The sequence below is a fragment of the Erigeron canadensis genome, chromosome 5 (genome assembly GCF_010389155.1).
Source record: "Erigeron canadensis isolate Cc75 chromosome 5, C_canadensis_v1, whole genome shotgun sequence".
Lineage (NCBI taxonomy): Eukaryota > Viridiplantae > Streptophyta > Magnoliopsida > Asterales > Asteraceae > Erigeron > Erigeron canadensis.
The window spans coordinates 27,297,641-27,323,579 of record NC_057765.1 but is presented as its reverse complement, the minus strand read 5'-3'; the positions used below and the strand labels follow the sequence as shown (position 1 = coordinate 27,323,579).

The following is a 25,939-nucleotide window of genomic DNA, read 5'->3' as shown; positions in this document are numbered from 1 at the left end:
TTTTACATTTTTATCACCAACTTTTTTCTTTTAAACTTTTGTCCCCCACTAAACTTTGTAATTTTTAACTTGTACCACACAACTTCTTAGGCCTATCAATAGTTGACTTTTTTCATTTTGGTTTTTGTCACACACTTTTTGGCTTTTATGCTTTTGACAAAAAAGTTTACCCTTTCTTTACTTTTAGAGTTTACCCCGTTACTTTTTTTGGCCATCTTCCGCAACCTTCTTGATACTAAAAAAATTAGATTACTAAATTTTGATCTTCATAGCTTTTTTTTTAGGTAAAAGCTTGAAAACACAAAGATATTGATATAGATAAATACATGTTTATGTGCATGCATAAGTATTTGTGTGTGAGTGAGATGGGTGGATTGTTAGTGAGTGAAGTTCATTTAAGTGGTCGGAGGAGGTGGTAGTGGTGCGGTGACGACAATGGTAGATACACCTCTGCAATCCGTTTTGATTTTTCCCCTTTTCTTTATTGGATATGTGGTGTTTAATGGCAGTTAATTGTCGGTCGATGGCTTAGTGATGGTCGGACTTGGTTAAGTATTAGAGAGAGGGAATGAAGGTAGGGAAAAGGTGTGTGTTTTGTTTGTATGCAAGCATGAGACGATAAGCAAAAATTTGAAGGCTCTCTTTTAGAGAATATAAATACCTTTAGTAAGCAAGTAATCGAGATCTATCTATTGCATACATGAGTGGTGTGTGTGTCATCCATGAAACATTGTCGAAAATGGAAATGGATAGTGTGGAAAGTTGGGATTAGTGGGGCGGTTTGGTTGAAAGGCATGTGCCACATAAGTCAGTCAGTGAAAACAATAGGTTAGTATCTTCGTTTTGAAAAATAAAAATGTTGTATTTATTTGCGTCCTTTTATATTGGAAACGATGGAATGAGATAAAGGCTCAATAGTTTGGTAACGTTTGTGATGTACGTTTATCGTTTTATATGTATTGTCGACTTTATATACATTGTAAGTTTTACGTATCGTTATGTTTCCCGGTGCAACGCCCGGGTAAACAAAAAACTAGTTAATATTAATACAATATTGTTGTGAGTTTTGATCTATACGATCATGTTTCTCTACTAACTTTTCATTCTTTACAAAAATTAGTTTCCTTTAATCTTCTAAACTTTCTTTTTTGGGTAAAGTCATATACTCACACAGTGTATAATTTCAACTTTATTTTATGTTGCATAAATGTGGTTTTTTAATACTTCATATACATACACAGTTTTATCTGATATACGAGTATGGATCTCTACACTGCTAGACATAAACAAATAATGTGGGTCAGGTTTTGGATTAATAACGAGTATCAGGTCGATTTTTGGTAATTTTTTTTCCTTGATAGGGTGCCCCTTCAAGATCCTCGATGGGTATCGGGTCGAGTTTGGATAACATTTATCTTATGAGGTTCGAGATCAACCCTACCCGCCTCGAACCAGACCCATTGTGATTCCTAATGCCACATCAATTCACCCATATTTTTCACCTACCTCTTAAAGATGGTCTTAAAGGGACAACTTGTTGCATAAATAAGAAATTTTGATTTAATGCATCTCTGATTCTATGACCACTTTTATGCAAACATACATGTTAATATACAAAGACAATTACATTACAACATCTTTACATTAGAACTACATTTTAATTAATCTCTTTAACTACATGTTTAAGTCATCAAAAGCTTGTTTTATCATAATATCTTGTTAAATGAGCATATAAGAAGTATCACAAATTCCCTTCTAGTTAGATAAGGAGATTGGTTTGAATAGTATGTCTAAATTAGCATTCTTGATAAACATACTTAATAAACATATTCAATAATAATAATAATAAAAGAATCCATGATGTAGTTAGTATATTTTGAGAGTTGTCATATATAAAATTAAGAGGAATGATTAATACTTTTAATTCATTAATCTAGAAAATCTTTTAATTTATTAAATGATGGACATGCAAAAATTTAAAAGAGATTAGTAATATGAGTAAATCTTTATATATAATATTAAAACCTAAAAAAACACTCACTCGTGTCTCACTCAACAAATACTTTAATATACTCCATTGTTTGACTTTACGACAATTCAAATTCAAACATACTGTAACATTTTCAAATACATAGATATACCCGTTAAAGTCAAATTAATACTCCCTTTATTACAAGAAGATCCGACTATACTTGCTTTTAGTTTACAGATTCGCCCCTTTCTTTATTCCTTCTTTTCTAAAACCAAACCCCTCATTTCCAAAGTTCAAATATTTATACCGCCACTCTCAAACGTTCTCAATTTACAATTTTCAAATCTCACTATTATTACACACACACAATATCTCTTCACCACTGAAATTATCATGAAATTATTCTACAATTTTCATGTTTATTGATTTATTTATATATAATTATAATTGTTACATATATAACTATTTCAGTTATTGATCGTCGATTTGGAATTATCTTTCTCACCTCATCTTTCAGGTTTCCATTTCATCTATATCTACATCTATATGTATATATATATATATCCGTATCTGTATGTATACCTGTATATGTATATATGTATATGTTGAACTGTTTATGTATATGTTAATATGTATGTGTGTATATATAATTATATATATTTGTTTTATAATCTGATTTTGTTTAATTTGTAAACAGAATGTTGAGAGATTTTAAATTTATGCGTCGAAATGCGGTAAAAAGCCCTAATTTAGAAGAAGTTGAAAATGTGCCTGTAAATGGTAAAGTTAGTGAACAGACAGTACCGAGTTTCGGTACGGATGGTTTGGCTAGGCCGCCGTTGAATACGATTCAGGAGCCTGTGCAAACGCCAAACCCTACTAGTATAGTTGATTCGGAATTAGGGTTTAAGAACACGAAAGTCAATAGGACACCAACTAAGGTCAATGGTGGTGTTAAGGGATTAGAATCAGGAATGTCAATGAAAACACCGGAGAAACAAGGGGGTTTGGGTAAAAACCGATATGGTTGGGGTTCAGAATCAAGACATGAGGTGAAAAGTGTGAGTGAGAATGTGTATACTCCGAGGTCTTGCCGAACAGTAAGAGCTGCAAATTCGGGTTATTCCGAGTGTAATTCTACTCAGAAGACACCTACGAAAAGTGTTAATAAGCCTCCCAATCCAGGGATGTTTCGTGGAGGTAGTTCCAGGCCTCCTGTTGGTGGAAGTGTATGTGGAAATGGAAACTATGGTGTGTTGTCCAGAGGCTTGCAAAATGCTTGTAATACTGTTAATACGGTTGAGGTGCCACATTTCGATCTTAAAGAAGATCCATCTTTCTGGATGGATCATAATGTGCAGGTAAGTTTACTTTTTTGATATAACATTTGTAATAGTTTTTTCACACTTATCTGATATGGCAAAGTTTTAGCTTATGGGGTTTATGTTTTTGAAGGTTTTGATACGAATTCGTCCACTAAACGATATGGAGCTAAGTACTCAAGGTTACAACAGGTGTCTAAAACAAGAGAGTGCACAATGTCTGAGCTTTGTAGCGCATCCAGAAACACGGTTTACTTTTGACCATGTTGCATGTGAGACGATCGATCAGGTATTATGAGAACAATTACCTAGTTTTTTCCGTATGTAGACGTGGTTCTTTTAAGTTGCAATATATTACAAAAATTATAAATATGTGCAGGAAACACTTTTTAGGATGGTTGGTCTACCGATGGTGGAAAATTGCTTGTCAGGTTATAATAGTTGTATCTTTGCGTACGGACAGGTAATTTCATATGCAATTGGTTATCATGTTCTGGACAGAAATAACATATCACAAAATATGGTAGTTCAAAAAATAGATACTCCCATATTTTGTACATTTGTTCTGAATTACTTGTTCATTTATGTAGACAGGAAGCGGAAAGACCCACACAATGCTTGGTGAAATAAACGAGCTTGAAATAAAACCCAGCCCGTATCGAGGAATGACACCAAGAATCTTTGAGTTCTTATTTGCCAGAATAATTGCGGTACTCATGCCACATATAAATATGTCTCTAGTTTTTTGGTTCACACCTTCACCACTTTGATAAGCAGTTTCACCTTAAAATTTCAATTTCCATATCCATGTACAGGAAGAGGAAAGTCGAGTGGATGAAAGATTAACGTACAGCTGCAAGTGTTCATTTCTAGAGATATACAATGAGCAAATTACCGATCTTCTTGAGCCATCCTCTACAAATTTGCAAGTAAGTTTTACTCTTTACCAACCTTACAAGAGTTGCAATGATCCAGCTGTTTTTGGAGCTAAATCTCATAATTTTTCAGCTTCGGGAGGATGTTAAAAAGGGTGTGTATGTGGAAAATCTAACCGAATTCGAAGTTCACACTGTGGGTGATATCCTTAGGCTTCTGAGTCGGGTAATCCATGATCTCTTGATAAAGTTGCATTGATGTGTTTCCTTTACCTTCTCTCCTGTCTATTGTGCTCACTGGTTATTTCTGTAGGGCTCTTCAAATAGAAGAGTTGCTGCTACTAATATGAACAGGGAAAGCAGTCGCTCCCACAGTGTTTTCACCTGTGTAATCGAAAGTAGGTGGGAGAAAGATTCAACTTCCAATCTACGCTTTGCCAGGCTAAATTTAGTTGATCTGGCGGGTTCTGAAAGGTGCTAAATTCAACCAGTATTGTTTATGCTGTTTTTATCGTCATTTTCATGACCCCGATTTGTCAAATCTTTCTTCCACCTGCAACAGGCAAAAAACTTCGGGTGCTGAAGGTGAGCGCTTAAAGGAAGCTGCAAGCATAAACAAATCGTTATCTACACTAGGGTATTAACCGCTTACTTTGTACCATTTGTTTTCTTTCCTTTTTGTTCTGTAGAGGTGGCAAAATAGATGGGTCAGGTAACACTTTAAACAATCTGGGTCTGTTGGACACAGGTCTGTTGGACACAATTTGGAACACCTATATGTCCACTTTTTAGTTATTCTCTAATAAATAGTCATTGTGGTTAATACATTTATTTATATATTTTACAGTAACGTTATAGTTTCCTGAATAAAACCTTTCAACTGTTGGTATGCATTAAAATTACAGTTTAAGTGAGTTCCAGAACATTTGACTAGTTGACCTGTTGCTCTTTTAACTGGTTAAGAACTATTTGTAAAATGGGTAAAACTTGCCACGTTTATTGTTCCCTGTCCTCGTTTTTTAATGTTAAATCTTATGGTCTAGGCATGTAATAATGGTTCTGGTAGATGGTACTAATGTGAGGACACGTCACATTCCGTATAGAGATTCAAGACTGACATTTCTTCTACAGGTGAATTCAATAGACCGTTTATTTCTATTTTGGTTTGTTTTGTCTTCTTTTTCTTCATATAGTTGCTATCGCTTACAACAATTTTTTGCAGGACTCATTAGGCGGGAATTCAAAAACAATGATAATAGCTAATGTTAGCCCCTCCATATGGTATGCTCATATGGCTTTCCTTGTATTCAGCCGCTTTCACTAGCTTTTTTGTTTGTCGTAGCTTTGTCCTGATTTAATGATAACTTTGATAAGCTAACAAGCTTCTGTTTTTGTCAGTTCTGCTACAGAAACGTTAAATACTCTAAAGTTTGCGCAGCGTGCCAAACTTATTCAAAACAACGTAAGCTACTATATTTGGTAAGATATTCTCAAATTTGCACATTTATCATGCTCTAATTATGGAACTTTTCATGTTTGTCATTACAAAGGCCGTGGTAAATGAAGATGCCTCGGGAGATGTCATGGCTCTTCAGCACCAGATCCAACTTTTAAAGGTTTTTTTTTTCTCTTTTGTTATTTCCAAATTTACCCAGAAAAAGATAAATCCATAACCAAAATCCAGTGTATCATCTTATAGTTAATTAATCATCTTTTTATGTTGATCAGGAGGAGGTTGCTGTCCTTAAGAGGCAGAATGTATCCAGGTCGTTAACATTTAGTTCAAAAGTCATCGAAGAGGCCAGACAAGAACATGAAAACGATTATGATAACATGCCTGGAGACGAGAACAAAATCCTGAGGGTTTCCTCTAAACAGGTATATTAAGTTTTTTTTTTGAACAGCAAAAGAGGTATGTTAAGTAGCTTCAATTCACAAGTTTAATAACCGTTTAGATACTATACGCCCACTCTTCTTTCAGCGAGATACAGAAAGTATGAAATCCTATCAATTTAGGCCTTTTAAAACATTATTTTGTGGGTAGAAAAGAATATTTAAGTTTGGGTCCCAGCTATTTGACATGACAAGAAATAAACTAGGGAGTCGGGAGTCTCAAAATGCAAAGGAATATGGTTCAAGTTAGTTAAACTCTGTTTTAATTTTTATCTATTGGTGTTGTCCTTTTAGTTTACTTCTATTCTTTTTGTTTCTCAGCTAAAATCTTTAGAGACTTCATTAACTGGAGCTATGAGGAGAGAGCAAATGTCAGAAACATCTATCAAACAACTTGAAGCAGAAATAGAGCATTTGAATCGCCTGGTACGTTGTTTTTCCGCTTATGTCCTGTCAACCTTGGTATATAAAACACTTCAGCCGCTTCTATAAATGGATTGATTGGGTCATGTTTTAATGTTTTATGTTTAATGGATCAAATGGGTTTTGGGATTTAACTAAAAGGAAACAGGTCAAATGGGTTAAATCAAAGGAAGTTGGAATTTTTTTTATGTGACAAGACAGTTTTCAGAATTCAGAATCATTTTTCCACAATAACAATATAAGATATGGACATTTAAGCATTTGTGTAATTGTGTGTCAGCCCATTCTGACCCATTCCATTTTAAAACACGCTAAAACTACCTGTAACTCAACCATCCAGTTGCACCACACTAAATAAGACTTTTGTTTCTAGGTTCGTCAAAGGGAGGAAGAAAACAAGTGTACAAAGATGATGTTGAAGTTTAGAGAAGATAAAATTAATAGGATGGAGTCTCTTGTTGCTGGATCAATACCTGCTGACTCTTATTTGCTTGAAGAGAATAATATGCTCACCGAAGAAGTTCGGATGCTGCGTTCAAAAGCTGATAGGAATCCAGAGGTCACACGCTTTGCATTGGAGAACATTAGGCTTCTTGAACAACTTAGAAGGTATATTTCAACAGCTACAAAGTTTTTACAATCTGATCTTATCTTATTATCCGTTACGTTCTTTTTTTAGATTTCAAGACTTCGATATAGAAGGTGAGAGAGAAATGTTGCTAAAAGAAGTATCTGAGCTAAGAGATCAGGTACTACAGAATCATGATTGCAGCTTGACAAATTTTATTGTATTTGGATACTTTGTAACTAAATTTTCCTTGACAGTTGGTTTTCTTTTTTAACGAAAATTCCGAGCAAGATGATTGCATGCAAACGGTAAGTTATGCAGTTTTTGACTTCAAAAAACCTTTGTCATTACAACTATATCTTTGATGCTTATAATATTTTCTCAACTGGCTACAGGTTGCTGTTCATGAAAAGAAAGAAAACAATTATCTTCGATTGGAGGTCGCCCTCAGCCCTTTCTTGATAAAATTTGAAAAGTTATCATCGATCTAAATTCTACTTTTGCATTTCTATGTGATTTCAGCTGAAAAGAAGCCAAGAAGAGTTGGAGAAATGCAGGCATAACCTAACTTCTTGCTTAGAGAGAAATGAAAAGCTCTGTAAGGAGATTGCGGATGTGAATGCTTTACTAAACCAGAAATCTGCTATGCATGACCAGGGTGATGGTATTGAGGTCATAAAGGTAACATTTAGTTATTATAAGAAACAATCGTGGTACATGATTAAGCTAGTATGATCCACATTTGAGTGATTAGATCTTTTACTAAGTAGTGTGTCGTGTTCTTCTCAGGAACCCATTTTGGAAGATTCTTCTGTATGTGTTCGGTCATTACATACAGTCCAAAAGACATCTGATTCTCATGTGGAGCATCCAGAAGAAGATATAAATATGCATTTGGAGGTAGATACTCTATCTGTTGAACCCATGCTTACTTGTATAATGAACTGGTAGGTGTGAGCTCAGGTTTTAATCACTCACGCTATAGCGTGGCCACAGCATGGTACAGGGTCTAGCTTTTGCTCGGATTTTGTTGCCTTGGTTCATATAAGAGCATGGTAACGCTCCATTAAACAGACAAACTGTCACCACATCAGCATCTTAACTTTTTAATATAAAACATCCACACTCTTTTAAACTTCAAAAAGAAAATAAATTGACACCTCATTATACATATTTACGTATTTATTTTTTATGTTGTATATACATAATAATTTATTGGTGGAAAGGTACACGACTACCAAACCTAAGTTTATACCTGTTTGTTCAGTTGCCGTTTGTTGATATGGAGGCATCACAGTGGGTATAGAACTTTTGGTAGGTCAACAAATAAATCCATTTGCATGATAACACATATGCCCATTGTAGATGCCCTAAGCTAAATGTCTTAGTTCACTTCATCTATGCTGGCAGATGTGACAATTTTGACTTGTTAACTGAGTGTCTTGGGTTGTATATATCTCAAATGGATCAAGTTAAAACATTCGGCTATGACGGGAATAATAGTGTAATACAAATGAGTTCAATGCGTTAAAAGCCGCCCACAGTCTATTTAAAATGCATGTAGCCTTTAAAGTTTATAGTTTAGTATTGTGAAATGGTTTGTTTTCAACTCATTATTAGCTCGTATTTTATATTTAAATGGACAAAATTCATGAGAAACTCTATAAATAAGTACTCATGGGACCACCTAAGTTTATTAATTAAAAGAGTTATTAAATAAATGAGTATTAATTAGCACCCTCTTCTCACAACTGGACCTGCCAAAGATATAATTTAGAGAGTGTATTAATTAATCGAGTAGTAAGTTATCGAGTTTCTACTCGACTATGGTAGGCATGAATTGATTGGTTTTTGCCTGTCCTATGCATTATTCAATTCACCCCGTTACCCAACCCACCGAGCCTTCGCTAATAACTAACAAGTAACACCTTGATATTCTTTAAGGTATTGGAGGCTCCAGTTGGTGATCAATTGTCTCATGCAGTTCCAAGGAAGAATGAAACTTCAATAGATCCCCTTGAAGAAGTTATGGATCTTCAACTGAAAGTAGACATTCTGGAGATGACCTTGAAGGAGCAGAGCCTGTCCCATGGGCAAATAAAGGAAGCAACTCTATGCCTAAGAAGGGACTTAAAGTCAACAGAAGAAATGTGTTTGTTAACAACAAATCAATGTAAAGTTCTAAGTGAGGAACTTAAGGAAGCAAAATCTGTTATTGAGGCTCTCGAGACTCAACAACTTATATCTATTAATGAGCTGGAAGATCTTAGAAACAGTAATAATCAATATGCTCAAGCACTGCATGAAAAAGAACTCAAAATTATGTCTTTGAATGATAAGATTCTCGATCAAATGTCAATGGACATGCCTTCATCTACAAGTGAACAAGACAAGATGCACAGGATGCTGGAATCTCTTGAAAAAGCTAAAAGGACAAATAAGTTTTACAAAACTGAACGGGAATTTCACGCTTCGAATGAAGAAGATATGGATGAAGTGCGAAAACAAGTCGAGGCTGAAACTGCTGAGGTCATAGTTTCTTTGCAGGAAGAAATTAGCAGTTTACAGCAACAAGTAGATGACAGCAGTGTTAAAGAACAAGAGCTTACACGGGAGTTGACACTTTTGCACGAGAGATTTAGTGTCACGTCTGAATGCAATGAAACACTAAGGGAAAGTTTCGAAGAAAAAGAAAGACAATTAAACGTTTTGACTAGTGAGATTGAGGAGGTTCTTGTTTCAGGTCACGAGGCACTAGAGATTGCTTTAAATGAATTTCATGATGTTACTGTATGTGGGAAATTACAGATGATCACAAAAAGCATCTTTGAAAAGGAGTCCCAAATAAAGGAACTTAATATATGTTTAGAGGATGCGAAAAACAGAGGTATTGAAATGGAGAGCATGCTGAGGTCGCTAAAAGAGGCAACTTTGGCTATGTCAGATGTTCACCAACAAGACTGCGATGAAAAGGATAAAGTAATCTGTCAACTGTCAGCTCAGTTGAGTGAGAAGTGTTCTATGATAGTCCAGTTGAATCTTCTAATCACTGAAAGGGAGGAGGAAATAAAAAAGGTGAGTGCTTGTGCAACAGGTGCATTTGTGATCGTGAACAGGTTCTCTGAAATGAAAGATGGTTATCTTGAAGCAGTGACACAGAAAGAAACCGAGCTTGATGAGTTGAAAAAGATTCACAAGGTAATATTTTCAATAGATGGATTTGGAGGTGGCAATTTTGATTATATTTCATCTTTAACGGGTCAAGTAAAAGAAATAGCTTAGAAGCAAACAGGTCAATGGGTTGAACAAAATACATAAATCTTCTTACTTACTTACGCTTATAGTGCAAATTTGATACAATAATAATAATTATTATAGAAACAACTAGAGATTTTTTTTTTTTTTCAAATTTCAATTACCCAACCCACAATCTTTGCCACCTCTAGAAGTTTGGTCAAGTTTCAAAATCATGTTGTTGCTTATGGAACATTATAATTCAGGCTTGTAGGAGTTCAAGAGATGTGAGTCGCAGGGATGATACCATTATTCTTTTGAAGAAAGAGCTTGAGACTGCTATTGGGAGTCTGAATGGAGTAAAAGCTGAGATGGCCAGATTACGATCTGAGAAAGAAGTAGTTTTACTTTCTGAGAAGCAAAGTCGCAAAAGTATGGAAGATCTTGTTCCACAACTTCTTACAATACAATCCGCTGTGGATAGTTTTGAGAAGCAAATTGGAGTAGCCATGTTTTCTTTGGATCACAAGATACAGACTTTTGAAGAAATTTTGCAGGAATCTTGCAAATCCTGCATTTACAAATGGAAGGTATGCTTTTCGTCCTAATTTACTACAAGATTTATCCCCAAAAAAAGTTGCAACATTTTGGTTTTGGTAAATTAGAGGTTAAAGTTGCCTGTTTGTGCATTAACGTCACTAGAAATATTTTGATGAAGTTGGTTTTTGCTCAAATATTCCCTTATCTGTCTTTCTTGAATGGTCCTTTTAAATAATATATATAATCTAACAGCTACCAAACTGTGTCAATTAATTTGCTTGTGGGATGAAGTAGACGTGGCCATATTGATTTATTTACATATAATGAGTCAAACTGGGTTTTTTTAATCTTAAATGGGTGTAAACCAAAACACTAGCTGATAGACAATGGTCAAATGGGTTGAAAGTCACCATAAATTCTTCTTAACTCAGAAAATCCCTTAACCGTGTCAATTAACTGTGGTGATAATGGTGTTTTTAAACATAGTTAGCACATTAGCTACTCATATTAACAAAGAACGTTGTTTTTACCTTTACTTTAAAATCTGCACCTGTTCTATTCACTACCCAACCCACTCATCTTTCCCCCTTTAAAATGAAGTATCTATACCATGTCAAAACCATTATGAAGTATCTGTAACACTTGTTATTAATTTTACTCCGTTCTTTTTAACCGTGCAGATCTGCGATCTAGAGCTTATGGATGCCAAGGTAAATGCAGCACAGCAAGCAGCAGAATCTTCTTGTGTCTATGCCAAATTTGCAGAGGCGCAGTACACTATCAAAGAAGCAGATGTTATGATCAACAAGTTGCTAATTGCAAATGAAATGATGAAGCTAGACATTGAGACTCTAAAGAAAAAGGAGCTTACTTTAATAGCTGAGAGGGACATGATTTTGCAAGGCTTTGAAACTGATACCATGGGAATGAAAAATGAAGTGGAAGAACTCGAGGGTATGATTTTGCAGATCCAGTCTTCAGTAGATGAAGATCTAATCCCAATAACCTTAGACTTCTTATGCATGAAGTCTCAAATTCACGACTCAAGTAAGTTGATTCAGTCATGGATTGAAGACATATCGTCAGAGATAATTGCAAAAGACTGTGCTGTTTCTGTTCTAAGTGAGTGTCACGTGGGGATACTTCAGGAAACGGTAACTGGGTTAGATACAGAAAACGGGCTCCTTCACCACGGCTTATGTGAATCGAATTCTCTAGCTTCACAATTAATGGAGCAGAATTGCAAATCAAGAAACGAGCTTGAAATGTGCAGAAATATTCAAGGGAAGTTATTGGAAAAACTCGAGAATAGTTTTGATCGCGTGTCAAAGGGAACAGAAGAAACTGGAGCGCTTTTGGTCAAGCTATCTAATTTCGAGGAGAAGATACTAAATTTAGAGCTTCAGGAGGAAGCAATGATGGAGAGATCAAATTTTATAGGATCTGAACTTTCAGCTCTCGCGAAGGATGCCATGGATAGTGATGAAGAGATGAAAGTTCTGGAAGAGAAGTTCTTGGTGAATTTATTAGCTAAAGATGTGGAGCTCATTACCATGTCATCAGAACTAAAAGAAAAGGATTTGCACTGGAAGGATCTAGAGACAGAGAATAAAATTATGTGTATGGTTTTTGAGAAGTTTAAAGAAGAAATTATCATCTGCAATGTTGATATGTGGTTAAAAGGTTACATCTTGTTGGACAAAGAAGCTGAGGTTGCCTTTCTGCACAAAGATGTCAAGGAAAAGGGAAGTCAAATGCTTACACTTGAGATGTCATCATTCAGACTTCAAGAGGAGTTAAAAATTAAAGATATGGAGCTAAGGAATATGAGGCTACATGAGGAGGAGATAAAGAACAAATATTGTGCTATTTCTCGAGTTTCGGAGGAGATGAAATCTGTTCTAAAACAACATGAAGCTATTATTGATTTGAGCTCAAAAGAGTGTATTAATATGATGAGTACTCTGGATAAGAAGAACAACAGAGTGTTCACATTATTAAGTGAGAGAACTGTGGTACTAGAAGAAAGCTTTGTAGAAATAAGTAGAAGCACTGAAAAGATTAATACGTTAATAGAGAATTTTGAATGTTTAGAGAAACTTGCTAAAGAGGTAAGTGCTGAGAATTGTAATCTTCAAAGTGAGTTGACCAGGAAGGATGAAGTTCTTGAGGGATTATTATTCGATCTACGCTTATTGCAGGAATCCTCCTCTGATAAAGTGGATCAAAAATATGAAGTTGAAGAATTAGAAACCACTTTAGAGGATCTAGAGAATGCGCTTGATGGACAGATTGTAAAAAACCAATTCCTTGAATCTCAACTTAAGGAGAAAGTTACCACAATCTCCATGCTCGAGGCAGAAGTTTCAAGAGAAGGTGAATTGGTAAAATCACTATCTTCTGAGATTCAGATACTGACCGAAAGTGCCAAAGATGCCTTGAAAGCAAAAGAGACTACTGAGGTACAGTTGATTGAGACAAAGAAAGCTAATGATAGCTTGGAAATCGAGTTGGCTCATCTGGAACCTACTCTTGTCGAAATGAGAACATTGGTTGAATCAAGAACAAGTGATTTGAATAGTGTTAGTAGTAGGAGGGATGATCTCCATACTGAGGTTATTGAACTAAGAAAGGAGTTAGAGATGGCGCAAGCCCTTGCTGAGGAAAATGAGGCAATTGCAACAGAAGCTAAACAGGTAGATGATTGTTATTGTTTTAGATTTATTTGATGAAATCTAGAAATGGCGCTTTCGACCCATATACTTATGAATCAGCCTATTCGGGTTATGTTTAATGTCTAATGGGTCAAAAGTTATGCAAAGTTTTTCAATTAATATTATCTCCTAAACCTTTTTTTTTGAAACCTAAAATATTATTGAAATATTATGGCTTTGGTAATCACATTTGACACATTAATCATTTGCTGTATGAGTGTATGTGTTGTATCAAGGATATATTGGGGCAGACCAACCTGCATTAAAATAGTACCCGGTTTTTGCTTTAACTTGTTTTGACTTTTGAGCTGTTACTAACATGTCACCATGATAAGAACCCATCCCATAATAGACTTATAAACCACCAACTAATCATATACTTGGCCGATGTGGGATTGTAACACACATTTTTACCACCTCCAATGTAATCTCATACGTGTCCATACTGAATTTTTGTCACTAAATTTTGTTTAGATGGCCGAGACGAGTAGAATGTATGGTGAAGAGAAGGAAGAAGAGGTTAAACTGTATGAGAAATCCATAGAAGAGCTGGAGTTTATTGTGAATGCCCTCGAGAGCCAGGTGAGCTATATTAAACCTAGTATATACAAGAATTTTTTTTTTTTTTTTGTCAAATTACCTCTTTGGGTAATTTTTTCATCTCACATGACCTCTTTGCTTGTTAATTTGATGTTACTGTTTTTGTTTCATCAATGCTTCATTCTGTCATTGGCTTTTGTGTATTTTAGATATTTGATAATATGTTAGACATCATAACTTTTTGTCTGGACATGCATTTTTAATGTAACATGATCAATTTGTTGTTTTGTATGTGTTTAAGGTTGACATGGTCAAAGCAGAGGCGGAAAGGCAACGTTTGCAACGTGAAGAGCTAGAATTAGAGTTCCAAGCTTTTAAACAGAAAATCAATACCGGAAAAAGTAGTGATACAGAGAGAGAGAAGTGTCTTCAAGAGGTCTGTAAACGTGTTCAAGTTCTTGAGAAAGAGATTGCCTCCAGGGATTCAGAGGTGCAAGTTCTTTCATTTTTCCTCTTTTATTTCCTCAACTTCATTGTGGATTTTGGTCATAACTGCTGTTGTATTTACATATTTTACCAGATTCTCCAACATAAATCTCACATCACCGAACTTAATCTGCACGCTGAAGCTCAAGCAAGAGAGTATAAACAAACAGTAAGACACATCCTGGCTACTCTTTTTAATTAGTGCTTAACAAGTAATATCATTTGTTGGAATACTGGCTTTGTTATGTTTTTTTATATATTATTTATAACACTGAGAAACAGTTCAAGACGTTGGAGGCAATGGCTGCTGATCAAGTTAAGTTGGATGTTTCTGCTCCATACATCTCAAATTCACCATCAAAGAAACTAGAAAAGAATGCATCAAGATCAAGGGGTTCTGGTTCCCCATTTAAATGCATTGGTATAGGTTTAGCACAACAAATGAAGTCCGAGAGGGATGGGGAGCTTTCTGTTGCAAGACAGAGAATTGAAGAGCTTGAAGCATTGGCTGCAAGTCGGCAAAAGGAGGCATATTTTCCAAATCTTTTCTTTTAGCTTTATGCTTCATGTTTTTGCTGTTATGTCTTATATGGATTTCTGTATTCAGATATTTGCGCTGAACGCAAAATTGGCCATGTCGGGGAGCATGACACATGATGTGTTACGTGATCTATTGGGCATTAAGTTGGATATGACTACTTACTCGGTAAAGCAAAAAGCTTGTTCTTTGATCTCAATTTTCTTCTGAAGTTTGTAGGTTGAGATTTTATTCCTGATTGTTTGATTTGTTTAATGTCAGTCCTTAGTAAATGGCCACCATATCGAGGAAGTAAATGAAAAGGCCCAGCTTCATAATGTTGAAGTACAGTGCAAGGTATGATACCCTTTTGATATACAGTTAATGTATTCATCTTGTGTGTATAAAATATACGAGGTGAGGGTTGATTAAAACAAAGTTGTCATTGTGGGTGCTATATACTCAATGTAAGGGTAATTATAGTAGAAACAGTGAATATTGTATATATGGATGATAATTTTGTATTCCTGCAGGAAGAGGAAGTGATTAAGATCAAGCAGCAGTTAAATGAGCTGGTCATGGAACGCAAAGGGTAATTAAACAACCATGCCACTCTTGATTCTAGGAAATTATACCTATTATGTAGTGGGTCGGACTAGTCGAAATTAGAAGCTCCATTTTGACCCATTTAGTGGTAAATGGTTTTAAACTTTTAAAGTTAGCAAATTCGTTTATTTTAAATTTAGATTGGCACTGTAATAATATATCAGTTATAGTCAAAATTTAACAACTTAAATAGAACCACTAATTAGTTTTAAAGTTTAAATAAGAGAAGACAAAGAGATGCTTGTGGGTCCACAGACCCTATACTAAATACTCTCTTCGTCCCACTAAAGTTGTCCACTTTTATAAATTCAAAGTCAAATTTTATGAACTTTGACCATAAATATTTTTATCTGTGTTATGTAATATTTGATAAATGTTATATGAATTTATTCTGTTGTATATGTGTGTTTCATTGGTATAACTTTCATCAACTATTATATAATACAAATAAAAAATTTTATGGTCAAAGTTCATAAAGTTTGACTTTAAAATTTTAAAAGTTGACAAGTTAGTGGGACAGAGGGAGTAACCGTTTCGATCCATCCTAAATTTCACCCATTTCAACCCATTCAGCCTGTTTGTTCACCTCTAGTCAAAATTTAGTTGACCCATGTAATGGTGGTATGAACATCTAAAGTTTTTTTATATTTTAAATGTCCAAGGTGGCTGGAGGAAATTGAAAGAAAACAGGCAGAGATGATTGCAGCACAAGTTGCATTGGAACAACTCCGTCAAAGAGATCATTTACTGTCAACAGAAAATGAAATGTTCAAGGTTAGAAGCTCTAGAGACTCTGGATGCACATTATTTGCTTTTATATCCAGTATTGCTAACTTGCTATCATTTCATAGACTGAAATTTCTAATCACAAGATGAAGGTCTTCGAGCTTGAGACTCAAGTAGCCAAGTTATCGGGCCAGCAAAATCTTCAACAAAGAATTCACCATCATACCAAAATCAAAGTAAGATAGAATCGTATTTAGTGTTATCAGTTTCATTGGAAAAATTATTACTAAAGATAGCATTTTCTGTAACAGGAGGAGAACAATTTTTTGAAAAATGAGAATGAAGAACTGAGTCGTAAACTGAGAAGAGTTGATGCTATCCTTTGCCATGTTCAGGAAGAGTATGCTAATTTACGTGCAGCCTGTGGGAAGAACTCCTATTATGTGGAAACTGGGCTACAAGTGGATGAAAAACTTAGGGTTAGTATTCAAAATTTCAAATCAAGTCATCAAGAACATATTGTTTCTCTCTATGTGTTAATAACGGTGGTATAACGGTTATCGGTCTTTCCCCAAAATAACGGTCAAAATAACGATCCCGTTATTAACGGTGGTATTTACCGTTATTTTACCAATATTTAGCTTTTGATATTTCGGCTGTAACGGTGTTATAACAGGTTTTTTTCTTTTCCCCTTTCTTTTGGCCCAAAACTAATAAATACCTTGTTTTTTGATAGTCTATACTACTAACGAAATAAAAGCCCAGATCCATCTAATATTTTAACACAAGATAAAAAAGAAAAACATGTCCCAACCCTAATTTTCAATCAATCGATCGATCTACAGCAGCTTCCTTCAAACTCTTTTCTTTTTCTTTCTCCAATCGGTATCACAGCAGCTCAAGTGTTCTTTACAGCTTTCTTTTCTTTTTCAAATAGAGTTGAAGTGGAAGATCTTGAGAAACAAGTGGATAACTTGGTTGATGTGGATTCGGAGAAAGATTTTGAAAACTAATGATTTGAATTTCATCTATCGTGTTTCAAATAACTTTAAGCTTGACTTTTAAGTTTAATATTAGTATAAAGTATTAGTTATTTTGGAATTTTTACATATATATATACATATAAATATATATAGCATAATATTATGATAACCATTATACCACCATTATACCACCGCTATAACCGATATATCAAATACTGGTGGTCGACCATTACAACCGTTTTTCTACCATTAACAACATAGGTTTCTCTAAGGTTAGACCTTTAGGACACATTGACTGATTTATACTGAAAGTAACAGGAAACTGAAGACGAGAGGGATCGACTAGCACAAAAGCTGTCTGCCTTATGCACCAACATTTTAAAGGTTAGTGTTGAGTTTTAGTATATATGTATGGGGATTAGTTTCCTGAAATGTAACTATTTTTGACCGAATGTCTATAGTAGGAAAAAACTAAAGTTATGTGTATTGTATGTAAGCAACTTGAAAAAATGTTTATTGTATGTAAAAAAACATACGTGGCAACCATATACAGGTGCCACTTGTCAGATTGTAATTGGTTGAAACAAAATTCTTACATACAATAAACATTATTTCAAAGTTGTTTACACACAACTTTAGTTATTTCCTACTATAGACATTTGTTCAAAGTTTCTTACATTCGAGGGAACTAATCCCTATGTATGTATTGGAGAGGTGGCAAAATGCCAGGTCATGTCAGCACTCAGTAAGGTAACTGGTTAAGATAATGGTTTTGTAATTTTAATCTTAAACAGATTTGTCTGTTTAAGTTTTTCCATTATAAATTCTTAGCGGGTCAAATGTGAATACAAAATCCTGTATTAACTGTTTATTGTAGGCTGGCTAATGACCAATCTTCGTTACCCTCATATTTGATTTGTATGGCCAACAAACCATTGTTTTGTATATAAAACCAAAAGAAAAGACACTACATAGTGCAAAAGTTTGTAGCATGGACTTTGGACAATGGAACATAAAATTTCCATGAACCAAGTCTTTTTTGTCCACAAATGAAATCCATCTTCAAAATCTATCTTCCTTTTTTGAACAGGCAGCTGGAGTAACAGCACAGCCATCAGATGTTACTGTATTCAGGGCTGAAGAAGCATTGGAACAGTTCCAGAATCGTGTGGCCACCCTCGAAAGAGAATTAAAAAATCTGCAATATAAGGTATATAGATAATCATGTCTTACTTTCTGGACTAACGATTGTTCAACAACATTTTAATGCTTCTAGTTTTGCATTTCAATGATTTAACAGAATAGAATCAACAATGAACGAGCACGGTTATCTGAAATCATGCCAACAATGACTGATGAAAACCGACAAACCAGCAATAGATCATCAACTCGAAGTCCATTTCTTTCTACTTTAGATCGATGAAAGCTCATTTGGCACTTCACATTCATGACTCCTTGAAACAAATTTTGCGTCTCGATGACCATATGTGGTTATGTTGTATAGTTATGGTAAAAAGCTGGGATCCATAGTTTTTCTTGGCATTATTAGTGTCAAGGATGAATCATTTTTACATTTTGTATAGTGCCCTATATACCCGTATCATATCAGAAGAAATATGTATATAGCTCTAAAACATTTGTATTCAAGTTGATATTTGAAGTTGTAATTAAATACTATTATATTATCAACATTTGCATCCATCAGACGACTATTTCAAGGAATTTTCTGTTTTGGTAGATATAAATATAAAATATTTTATTGACGGATGGTTCCAGTTGCAATTTCTCCATCAACTTGAATATTATGCATGACAAATTGACAAGCTTGGCCAAAACTTGGGAGAGTTTCAACCATATTTGATTTTATCAAAAATTTTGTGTTGGTATATGTATATGGATCTAATAAGAAGTGTCCGTGCAAAATGGTTGAGATAGGGTCGGGTTTGCTTTATGGTAAAAAAAAAATTGGTCAATACTTGTTCAAAGTTTGAACCAAAACCAGTTTCAAACTGAGTCAGATTGCGTAAAAACCTGTTTTTGTACATCACTACAGTCGTATTTGTAATCATACAATCAAACTAAAAATAAATGTGATGACTGCTTTTAGACATATTTTTTTAACATTAAAGGTAAACATTAAACAAACAGCTATTTAGGCACTAAAGCATATGCATGTTTTGAATTGAATTGAAATTTGTAATTGTAATATAATACATGTGTTTGAATGATAATTTTTATTCATTGTAACACCTAAATTAGGAAGGCAAATTAGGAAGGCTGTTATGAACACATACAAAACATATTATTATTATTTTTTTTAACGGCGGGTAGGAAGGTTGTTCTATCGAGCTGAGTAGTGACATCCAAACGGGCAGTATGCTCAGGGTTCGAGGCACCTTACACTGCTTGTACCCCCCAAAGGGAGCCCATTTTACGCTAAAGAGGTAAATGTCTAAGGCCAATGGGGAATAGAAGATTCGATCCCATAACCTAGCTAAAGAGGTAAATGTCTGAGCCCATCAACTAGCTAATCAACTTGGATTTAATCCGGGGCAGTTAAAAACATGTTTTTATTATAAATACAAGATAAAAAATTTGTAATAGATAAACTTTGATCTTAACAATATCGAATTTAATAAAACTTTGAAAATAACAATCATTTGAATAAATTCAAAACACCGATACATATTGTATTTTTAAAACTTTTGGTTACTATGCAATGAGCAAATAATAATAAAAGAATCATACTGATGATGATGCGAGTCGAAAATAGAAAATAATATATCTAGATAAAAATTGAATGGAAAATTAAAAAAGAAAAAGAAAATTAATGGTTAATTTAAAAAGAAAATTTTTGTACTAACAAGGTATATGAAATATTTCTGGTTTGCCACATCATTATTTTTTTAAAAATGTCTTTTGAAAAATGAAAATAGTCCTCTTTTATTTATAACAGAGTAGATAGAGATGTTAACATTACTTCTTGAAAGATTGTAATAATAAGTAACAAACGTTAATTAAGTAACTTTGATTTTAATACAATAATAATAGAGAAAATAGTGTAAAAAATTATTCTTTTTAACGACAGTGTATCTACATATATATCGGTTGAAAAAAGCGGAAATTCCGAAGACTTTGCGCGTGATTACCACAAGCTGAATAAAAAACAAAAAACCTCACCCACTTTGACCGCGATTTTGTTGCATTTTAGGGTTTATAACACTACACAAAATTTACTTAACCCTTTTTTAGCCGGCACCAGTAAGGTAGTTTCTTATGTATTTCGTTTCTATTTCTGAAAGAAAGTATAATATGAATAAGTATACTATATTCTGATTGCTATACTTTGTATTTTCTTTTCATTTTTAGAAAGTTTATTTAGGATTCTTAATATAAGTATGCAAATGCTGCCAGTTATTTATTTATTTATTTATTATCGTATTTCATTTATTTAATTGCAATGCAGTTTTGAAAAACAATATTTGTAGTGTTATTTTGAGAAGTAGAAAATGAATTATTCGATGGTAGCTATGCGGTCGGCTTTTACGGATGGCGGTTGCTTTTCGACGTTTCAGGTTTGTTTTCGTAATTCTTAAAAATGTTCAGATTACTCACATAATTTGTTAGGGTGTGTTAATTGATTGTATGGTTATGACTATGCAAACTCGATACGATTAGTTTATAATGAACGTATTTGACAGGGTAAATCGAAATTTTGCTAATGACCGTGATTAGTAGTTGTACTTTAAACATCCGAAATTTGAAACGTCTAATTTTGCTTCATTATTTTCCCGTTGCCAAGACGTTCTAGATTTGATTATAAGTTATGATATCAGATGCCCATTTCTCGAAAGCAGAGTCTATTTGTATGACAAACTGATGAATGAGTATTCAGCTTCTTTAATATTAAGTAACTGTACAGTTTGAATTCAATCCAGGATAAATGCAAATCACTGACAGTTGCGAAACGGCCCACGAGGGTTTTCGTGGCATCTGCTCAAAAAACGGATAAGCCTATCAAAGTTGGTATTCTTGGAGCCAGCGGGTATACTGGTGCAGAGGTAAATTACTTATCAGCTAACCAACTAAACGTGTCATTCTATATATTGTTTCACTATTAACTTACCCTTGTTTCTACACTACAAATGCTCAATATCCAGTGTTTTACATTTGATGTTTGTAAGACATCCCTAACATATTGCAGCAACCTTAAGCTATATTTTTAATATGATTTGAGCCTTTGTGGAAGAAAAAACCGAAACATATATTTGCCTGTTTTTATACATCTAGTCATTTTTTTGTTGAGCTAGATGCTAAAACTTTTTTTACTGCAGCTTATCAGATTCATTGCAAATCATCCTTACCTTCACATTTCTCTGATGACTGCTGATAGAAAAGCCGGTCAATCAATTGCATCGGTATTTCCTCATCTGATCACACAGGTATGTACGTGCTGCAGATACTAAATAATAATTATATGAAACTAAATAGTTCTTATTTTTACATGCCATATATCTAAATGCATTTGTCGTTTAGCCACAGTCATAATTCTAGGTATTCTTACTCCATATGTTCCTGACTTGTGACCTGTTGTAGACTTTTTTTTTGTAGCAATAAGTAGCATAATAAGTGATGGTGGTGGTAACATACAATGTGTGGTTGCTTCCATGCTTGCAGGATTTGCCAGATTTGGTTGCTATTAAGGATGCAGATTTTTCTAGTGTAGATGCTGTATTTTGTTGTTTGCCACATGGCACGACTCAGGTTTTTTTTAAATCTTATTGTAGTTTCGTTTTGAATTCCATTAATCATAAAACAATATGTGTCCAGATACCCATTTTTTTGTAGTCAAATAGTGATTGATGGTTGAGGGCTTCATTATCTTATGAGTAATCTTGTTGCAGGAAATAATCAAAGGTCTCCCAACTAATTTAAAGATTGTTGATCTTTCTGCGGTATATTTTGACCTTACTGTTTTTTTGGTTTCAACATGTTGTGTATTCTTTAGTTTTAGGAGTATTCCCCACAAAAAGTAATGTGAGACATGTGCAGGATTTCAGATTACGAGATATCAATGACTATGAAGAATGGTATGGTCAGCCTCACAAAGCATCAGAATTGCAGGTACAATTCGTCATATGTATGTGCTTCTAAAACGTTAACTAATATATCAATTTCTTAAACATATCTAGTTTACCTTAAAGGCTTAAAGTTTTGTGGACATCCAGATGCCTTTGAGGCTTTAACATCAATTTTTACATAGTAAACACGAGTTTATTTTCTACAAGAGGTGACAATATCAACACGTTTAATTATAAATGAGGTGCTCTAGGTTATCTTTTAGTTCTAGAAAAGCTAGAAGGAATCTCAAAGATGTGTATGTGTGTGTGTATATATATATATATATTCCTATTGCGTATAGTCTAGTAAATTGATTTGTTTAGAATATCTAATTCTTAATAATACTTTAAATTATATGTTCATAGTTTACTTAATTGGCAAGTAATGTCATGGCTTTACCAGCCATGTAGAAACATTTCCTGTTTTGACTCGTTACCCTACCTGCCTGACCCTCTACTAGTTACTGTACCATCTCATGCTATGTAGTTTAGAATATATTTTGGTTATCTTTTTGCAGAATGAAGCTGTTTATGGTCTTACAGAACTATATAGAAATGAAATTAAATGTGCACGCCTTGTTGCAAATCCTGGATGTTATCCTACTTCTATTTTGCTCCCCTTTGTTCCCTTGCTCAAGGTTGGTTTCTCGTTCTCTTTTACACTCCAAGGATTTTCAGAGTAATATATAGAAGTCACAAGGCTGAATTAGTCTTTTTTCAAGTCATGTCCTCTAAAATGCTGTCTAAAAACAGTTTGGCGGCTCGCTCTAAAACTTCAGTGCTTCTTACAGAAAGCCACATTTACAACCAAACAAATTTTTTTGTTGTACAATGTCACTATATTATAATGGGTCATTGTCAATGATATCGTATGGCCTTCATTTTCTTGTTTTCTTTCTGATCGCAGGCCGGCCTTATTGTATTGCCAAATATTGTTATCGTCTCACACTCTGGAGTTAGTGGAGCAGGTTACTGATCTGAACTCAGGCTTTCATTAAATTTGAGGTTTCAATTTTGACAATCAACTTAGAAAAAAGGCTGGTTTGGGCTAAATCTTAATCTTTTGGGTCAAGTGGGTACGCTTAATATAGGCTGCAATAGTGGAAAGGGTTGCATGGATGAAAAGGGTCAAAGTAACTCGGTCGCAGTTTACTTAAATGTTGTAATTTTTAACTCTCTTAGATCTTTGTATTGAAGAGTATATTATGTGCTAATGATAGTGTCTCTGTTTATAACTGGTACCTTAATTAAGAAACCTATATTAATAGTACCTTAATAAAGAAACCTAAATTAGAAAAGACCTTTGGTCAAGCGGTATCGTGGTGATCCATCGACCAAGCAGTTGTAGCTTCAAGTCTCACTCGAGACAAATGGTCTAAATAATAGGTGATTATGGTGTTTAATTCTTTGCCTTTTAAAGAAATAATGTTTATAAAGTTTAAGGTAAAAGGAACATAAATAGTTGAGGTTGAATTGAACCTGACCCATATTAAAGTTACCGATTATAACTCATTACTGAATTCGTCCATTTTTCCAACTATTCTATATATTGACCGTACCTGCAGCTGTTTTGTATTTTTGTAATGGTTGGTAAATGTTGCAGGACGTAGTGCAAAAGAGGCAAATCTATACACGGAAGTATCTCAAGGGATATATTCTTATGGCATCACAAGGCACCGTCACGGTAACATCACACACCTATAGTTTCATGCTATCATTGCTCATAAGAAAATGTCCTTGTCATCATGTTTTCTTCTGGTTGGTTTCAGTCCCTGAAATTGAACAAGAATTATCCGTTGCTGCAAATTCACAAGTAATCATCAGCTTTACCCCTACGTTAATGCCAATGGTAATATTTAACTCTTCACATTGAATTAGCACAAGAAGATTTCTTCGTTTTGTAATACCCAGTAATTTGTTTTCCAGAGCCGAGGCATGCAATCAAATATAAATGTACAAATGGCTCCTGGAGTTTCAGTTGAGGATCTGAAGCAACACTTGGAGGGCTTCTATGAGGTAAATGGGTCGGGTTGAACTGGCTCACCAACACTTATTTGTTCCATATATCCTTAAATATTTGGTGCTTTTGGCATGTAACTATAAAAACTATATTACTTCTAAATAGTTACATATGGTTTTTCTATAATAAAGCGATTTGGGTCATTGTAAGGATTTGATCACACATTTGAACCCTTTGTATTCTTAACTAATTATTAGATCTACCTGTTTGACCCGTTACTGCTTTACTAATAAAATGTCACTCAAATTGTCAATATAATGTGTTAATTTTTTACTGAAATTCAGTTGCTTATGTTCTCCATGTTATTGTTTATGTAGAATGAAGAATTTGTAGCGGTGCTTCCAGGTGATCAAGTTCCACACACCAAATATGTCCAAGGTTCCAATAGTTGTCATATGAACGTCTTCCCTGATCGCATTCCTGGGAGAGCAATAATTATATCTGCTGTATGTCCCACTCAAACCGTCCTTTATGTCAAAGCAAACTGATATATACTTGTTCATTTGTCTGTTAGTTATTTGCTGATCGCTTAAACTATATTTATGTCTACAGATTGACAATCTTGTTAAGGGAGCTTCTGGTCAAGCTTTACAAAATCTTAATTTGATGATGGGATTTCCAGAAAACACTGGGCTCAGCTGCATGCCCTTGTTTCCTTAGATGCATCATTACAGTATAATGAAGAGTAACCATATATTATCATTTCATTCTATTCTAAACAGCCAATATTCACACACACACACACACACACACACACATGCACATACACACACACACACACAACACAAACACTCTTGTTTAATCTGATTAACATACTTTGCTGCTATTGCAGGTGCCTGGTCCATCCGAGGAATGTCATCCAGGTAAGATTTCTGGCATCAAAGTAACATTTTGAGGGCAATTCTGATATCATGTGTAATTCTTTCGTGTTTTTTGTAGTCTTAGTTATTCAGAGGTGGTTTTTGATGTATTTGTTTTTACGTTATTCCAAAATCCTACCAGATAATATATCTGATTTTTGTTCAATTTTCTTCTGGAAATGCAAGAAAATGTAACTGGAATTTCTAATTCACCACCATGGAAAGGAATTAAACCTTTTTTGGTTGAGTGTGTAAAATGTGGTGCGTTGTATTCGATTCTATATCATGCTATTCGACTTATACCCGAAATTAAAATGCTATGTATGAACCTATGGAATTACTGAAACTATGTACATCGGTAGTAAGTCAAAGATCGATTATAAAAGAAAAAAAAACATATGATTGGAGAATGGGTGCATATGGTTTAGTTACAATCATGTAGATTGTATAACTTACATCTAAATAATAAAAAGAGATATCAAAGAGACTCATGTTTAACAAATGTGGTTAATGGAAACTGGGATATTAGTATATAATGAA

The 25,939-nt window shown here is 34.3% G+C and overlaps 2 protein-coding genes across 4 annotated transcripts; both read left to right on the top strand.

The window, feature by feature from the left end:
- The first annotated feature begins 2,670 nt into the window (after window positions 1-2,670).
- On the top strand, window positions 2,671-19,103 carry LOC122600664 (kinesin-like protein KIN-12F). The gene is made up of 36 exons (XM_043773416.1): window positions 2,671-3,333; window positions 3,428-3,583; window positions 3,674-3,757; window positions 3,885-4,004; window positions 4,110-4,223; window positions 4,303-4,395; window positions 4,483-4,643; window positions 4,732-4,806; window positions 5,213-5,300; window positions 5,392-5,450; window positions 5,568-5,631; window positions 5,720-5,785; window positions 5,898-6,047; window positions 6,384-6,488; window positions 6,859-7,094; window positions 7,165-7,234; window positions 7,311-7,361; window positions 7,449-7,493; window positions 7,576-7,734; window positions 7,843-7,953; window positions 8,998-10,247; window positions 10,544-10,877; window positions 11,508-13,523; window positions 14,016-14,123; window positions 14,383-14,571; window positions 14,662-14,736; window positions 14,850-15,095; window positions 15,175-15,273; window positions 15,367-15,441; window positions 15,618-15,676; window positions 16,353-16,464; window positions 16,542-16,652; window positions 16,728-16,895; window positions 17,718-17,783; window positions 18,490-18,609; window positions 18,700-19,103. The coding sequence occupies exons 1-36, from the start codon at window positions 2,671-2,673 to the stop codon at window positions 18,820-18,822; spliced, it is 7,821 nt and encodes a 2,606-aa protein (XP_043629351.1). The 3' UTR covers window positions 18,823-19,103.
- A 1,433-nt stretch (window positions 19,104-20,536) lies between these two features.
- Window positions 20,537-25,565, top strand: LOC122599782 (probable N-acetyl-gamma-glutamyl-phosphate reductase, chloroplastic). 3 transcript variants are annotated; one of them, XM_043772360.1, is made up of 15 exons: window positions 20,537-20,665; window positions 20,866-20,974; window positions 21,338-21,460; window positions 21,734-21,841; window positions 22,077-22,163; window positions 22,304-22,354; window positions 22,452-22,523; window positions 23,038-23,157; window positions 23,427-23,487; window positions 24,123-24,203; window positions 24,289-24,368; window positions 24,446-24,535; window positions 24,857-24,985; window positions 25,092-25,212; window positions 25,372-25,565. In XM_043772360.1, exons 2-14 carry the CDS (start codon window positions 20,909-20,911, stop codon window positions 25,197-25,199), a joined length of 1,176 nt encoding a protein of 391 aa, XP_043628295.1. In that variant the 5' UTR covers window positions 20,537-20,665; window positions 20,866-20,908; the 3' UTR covers window positions 25,200-25,212; window positions 25,372-25,565. The 3 variants fall into 3 exon arrangements, with proteins under 3 accessions (XP_043628295.1, XP_043628294.1, XP_043628293.1); XM_043772359.1 differs by having other exon boundaries at window positions 20,539-20,665; window positions 20,888-20,974; window positions 25,092-25,224; XM_043772358.1 differs by having other exon boundaries at window positions 20,539-20,665; window positions 25,092-25,224.
- Window positions 25,566-25,939: the final 374 nt, after the last annotated feature.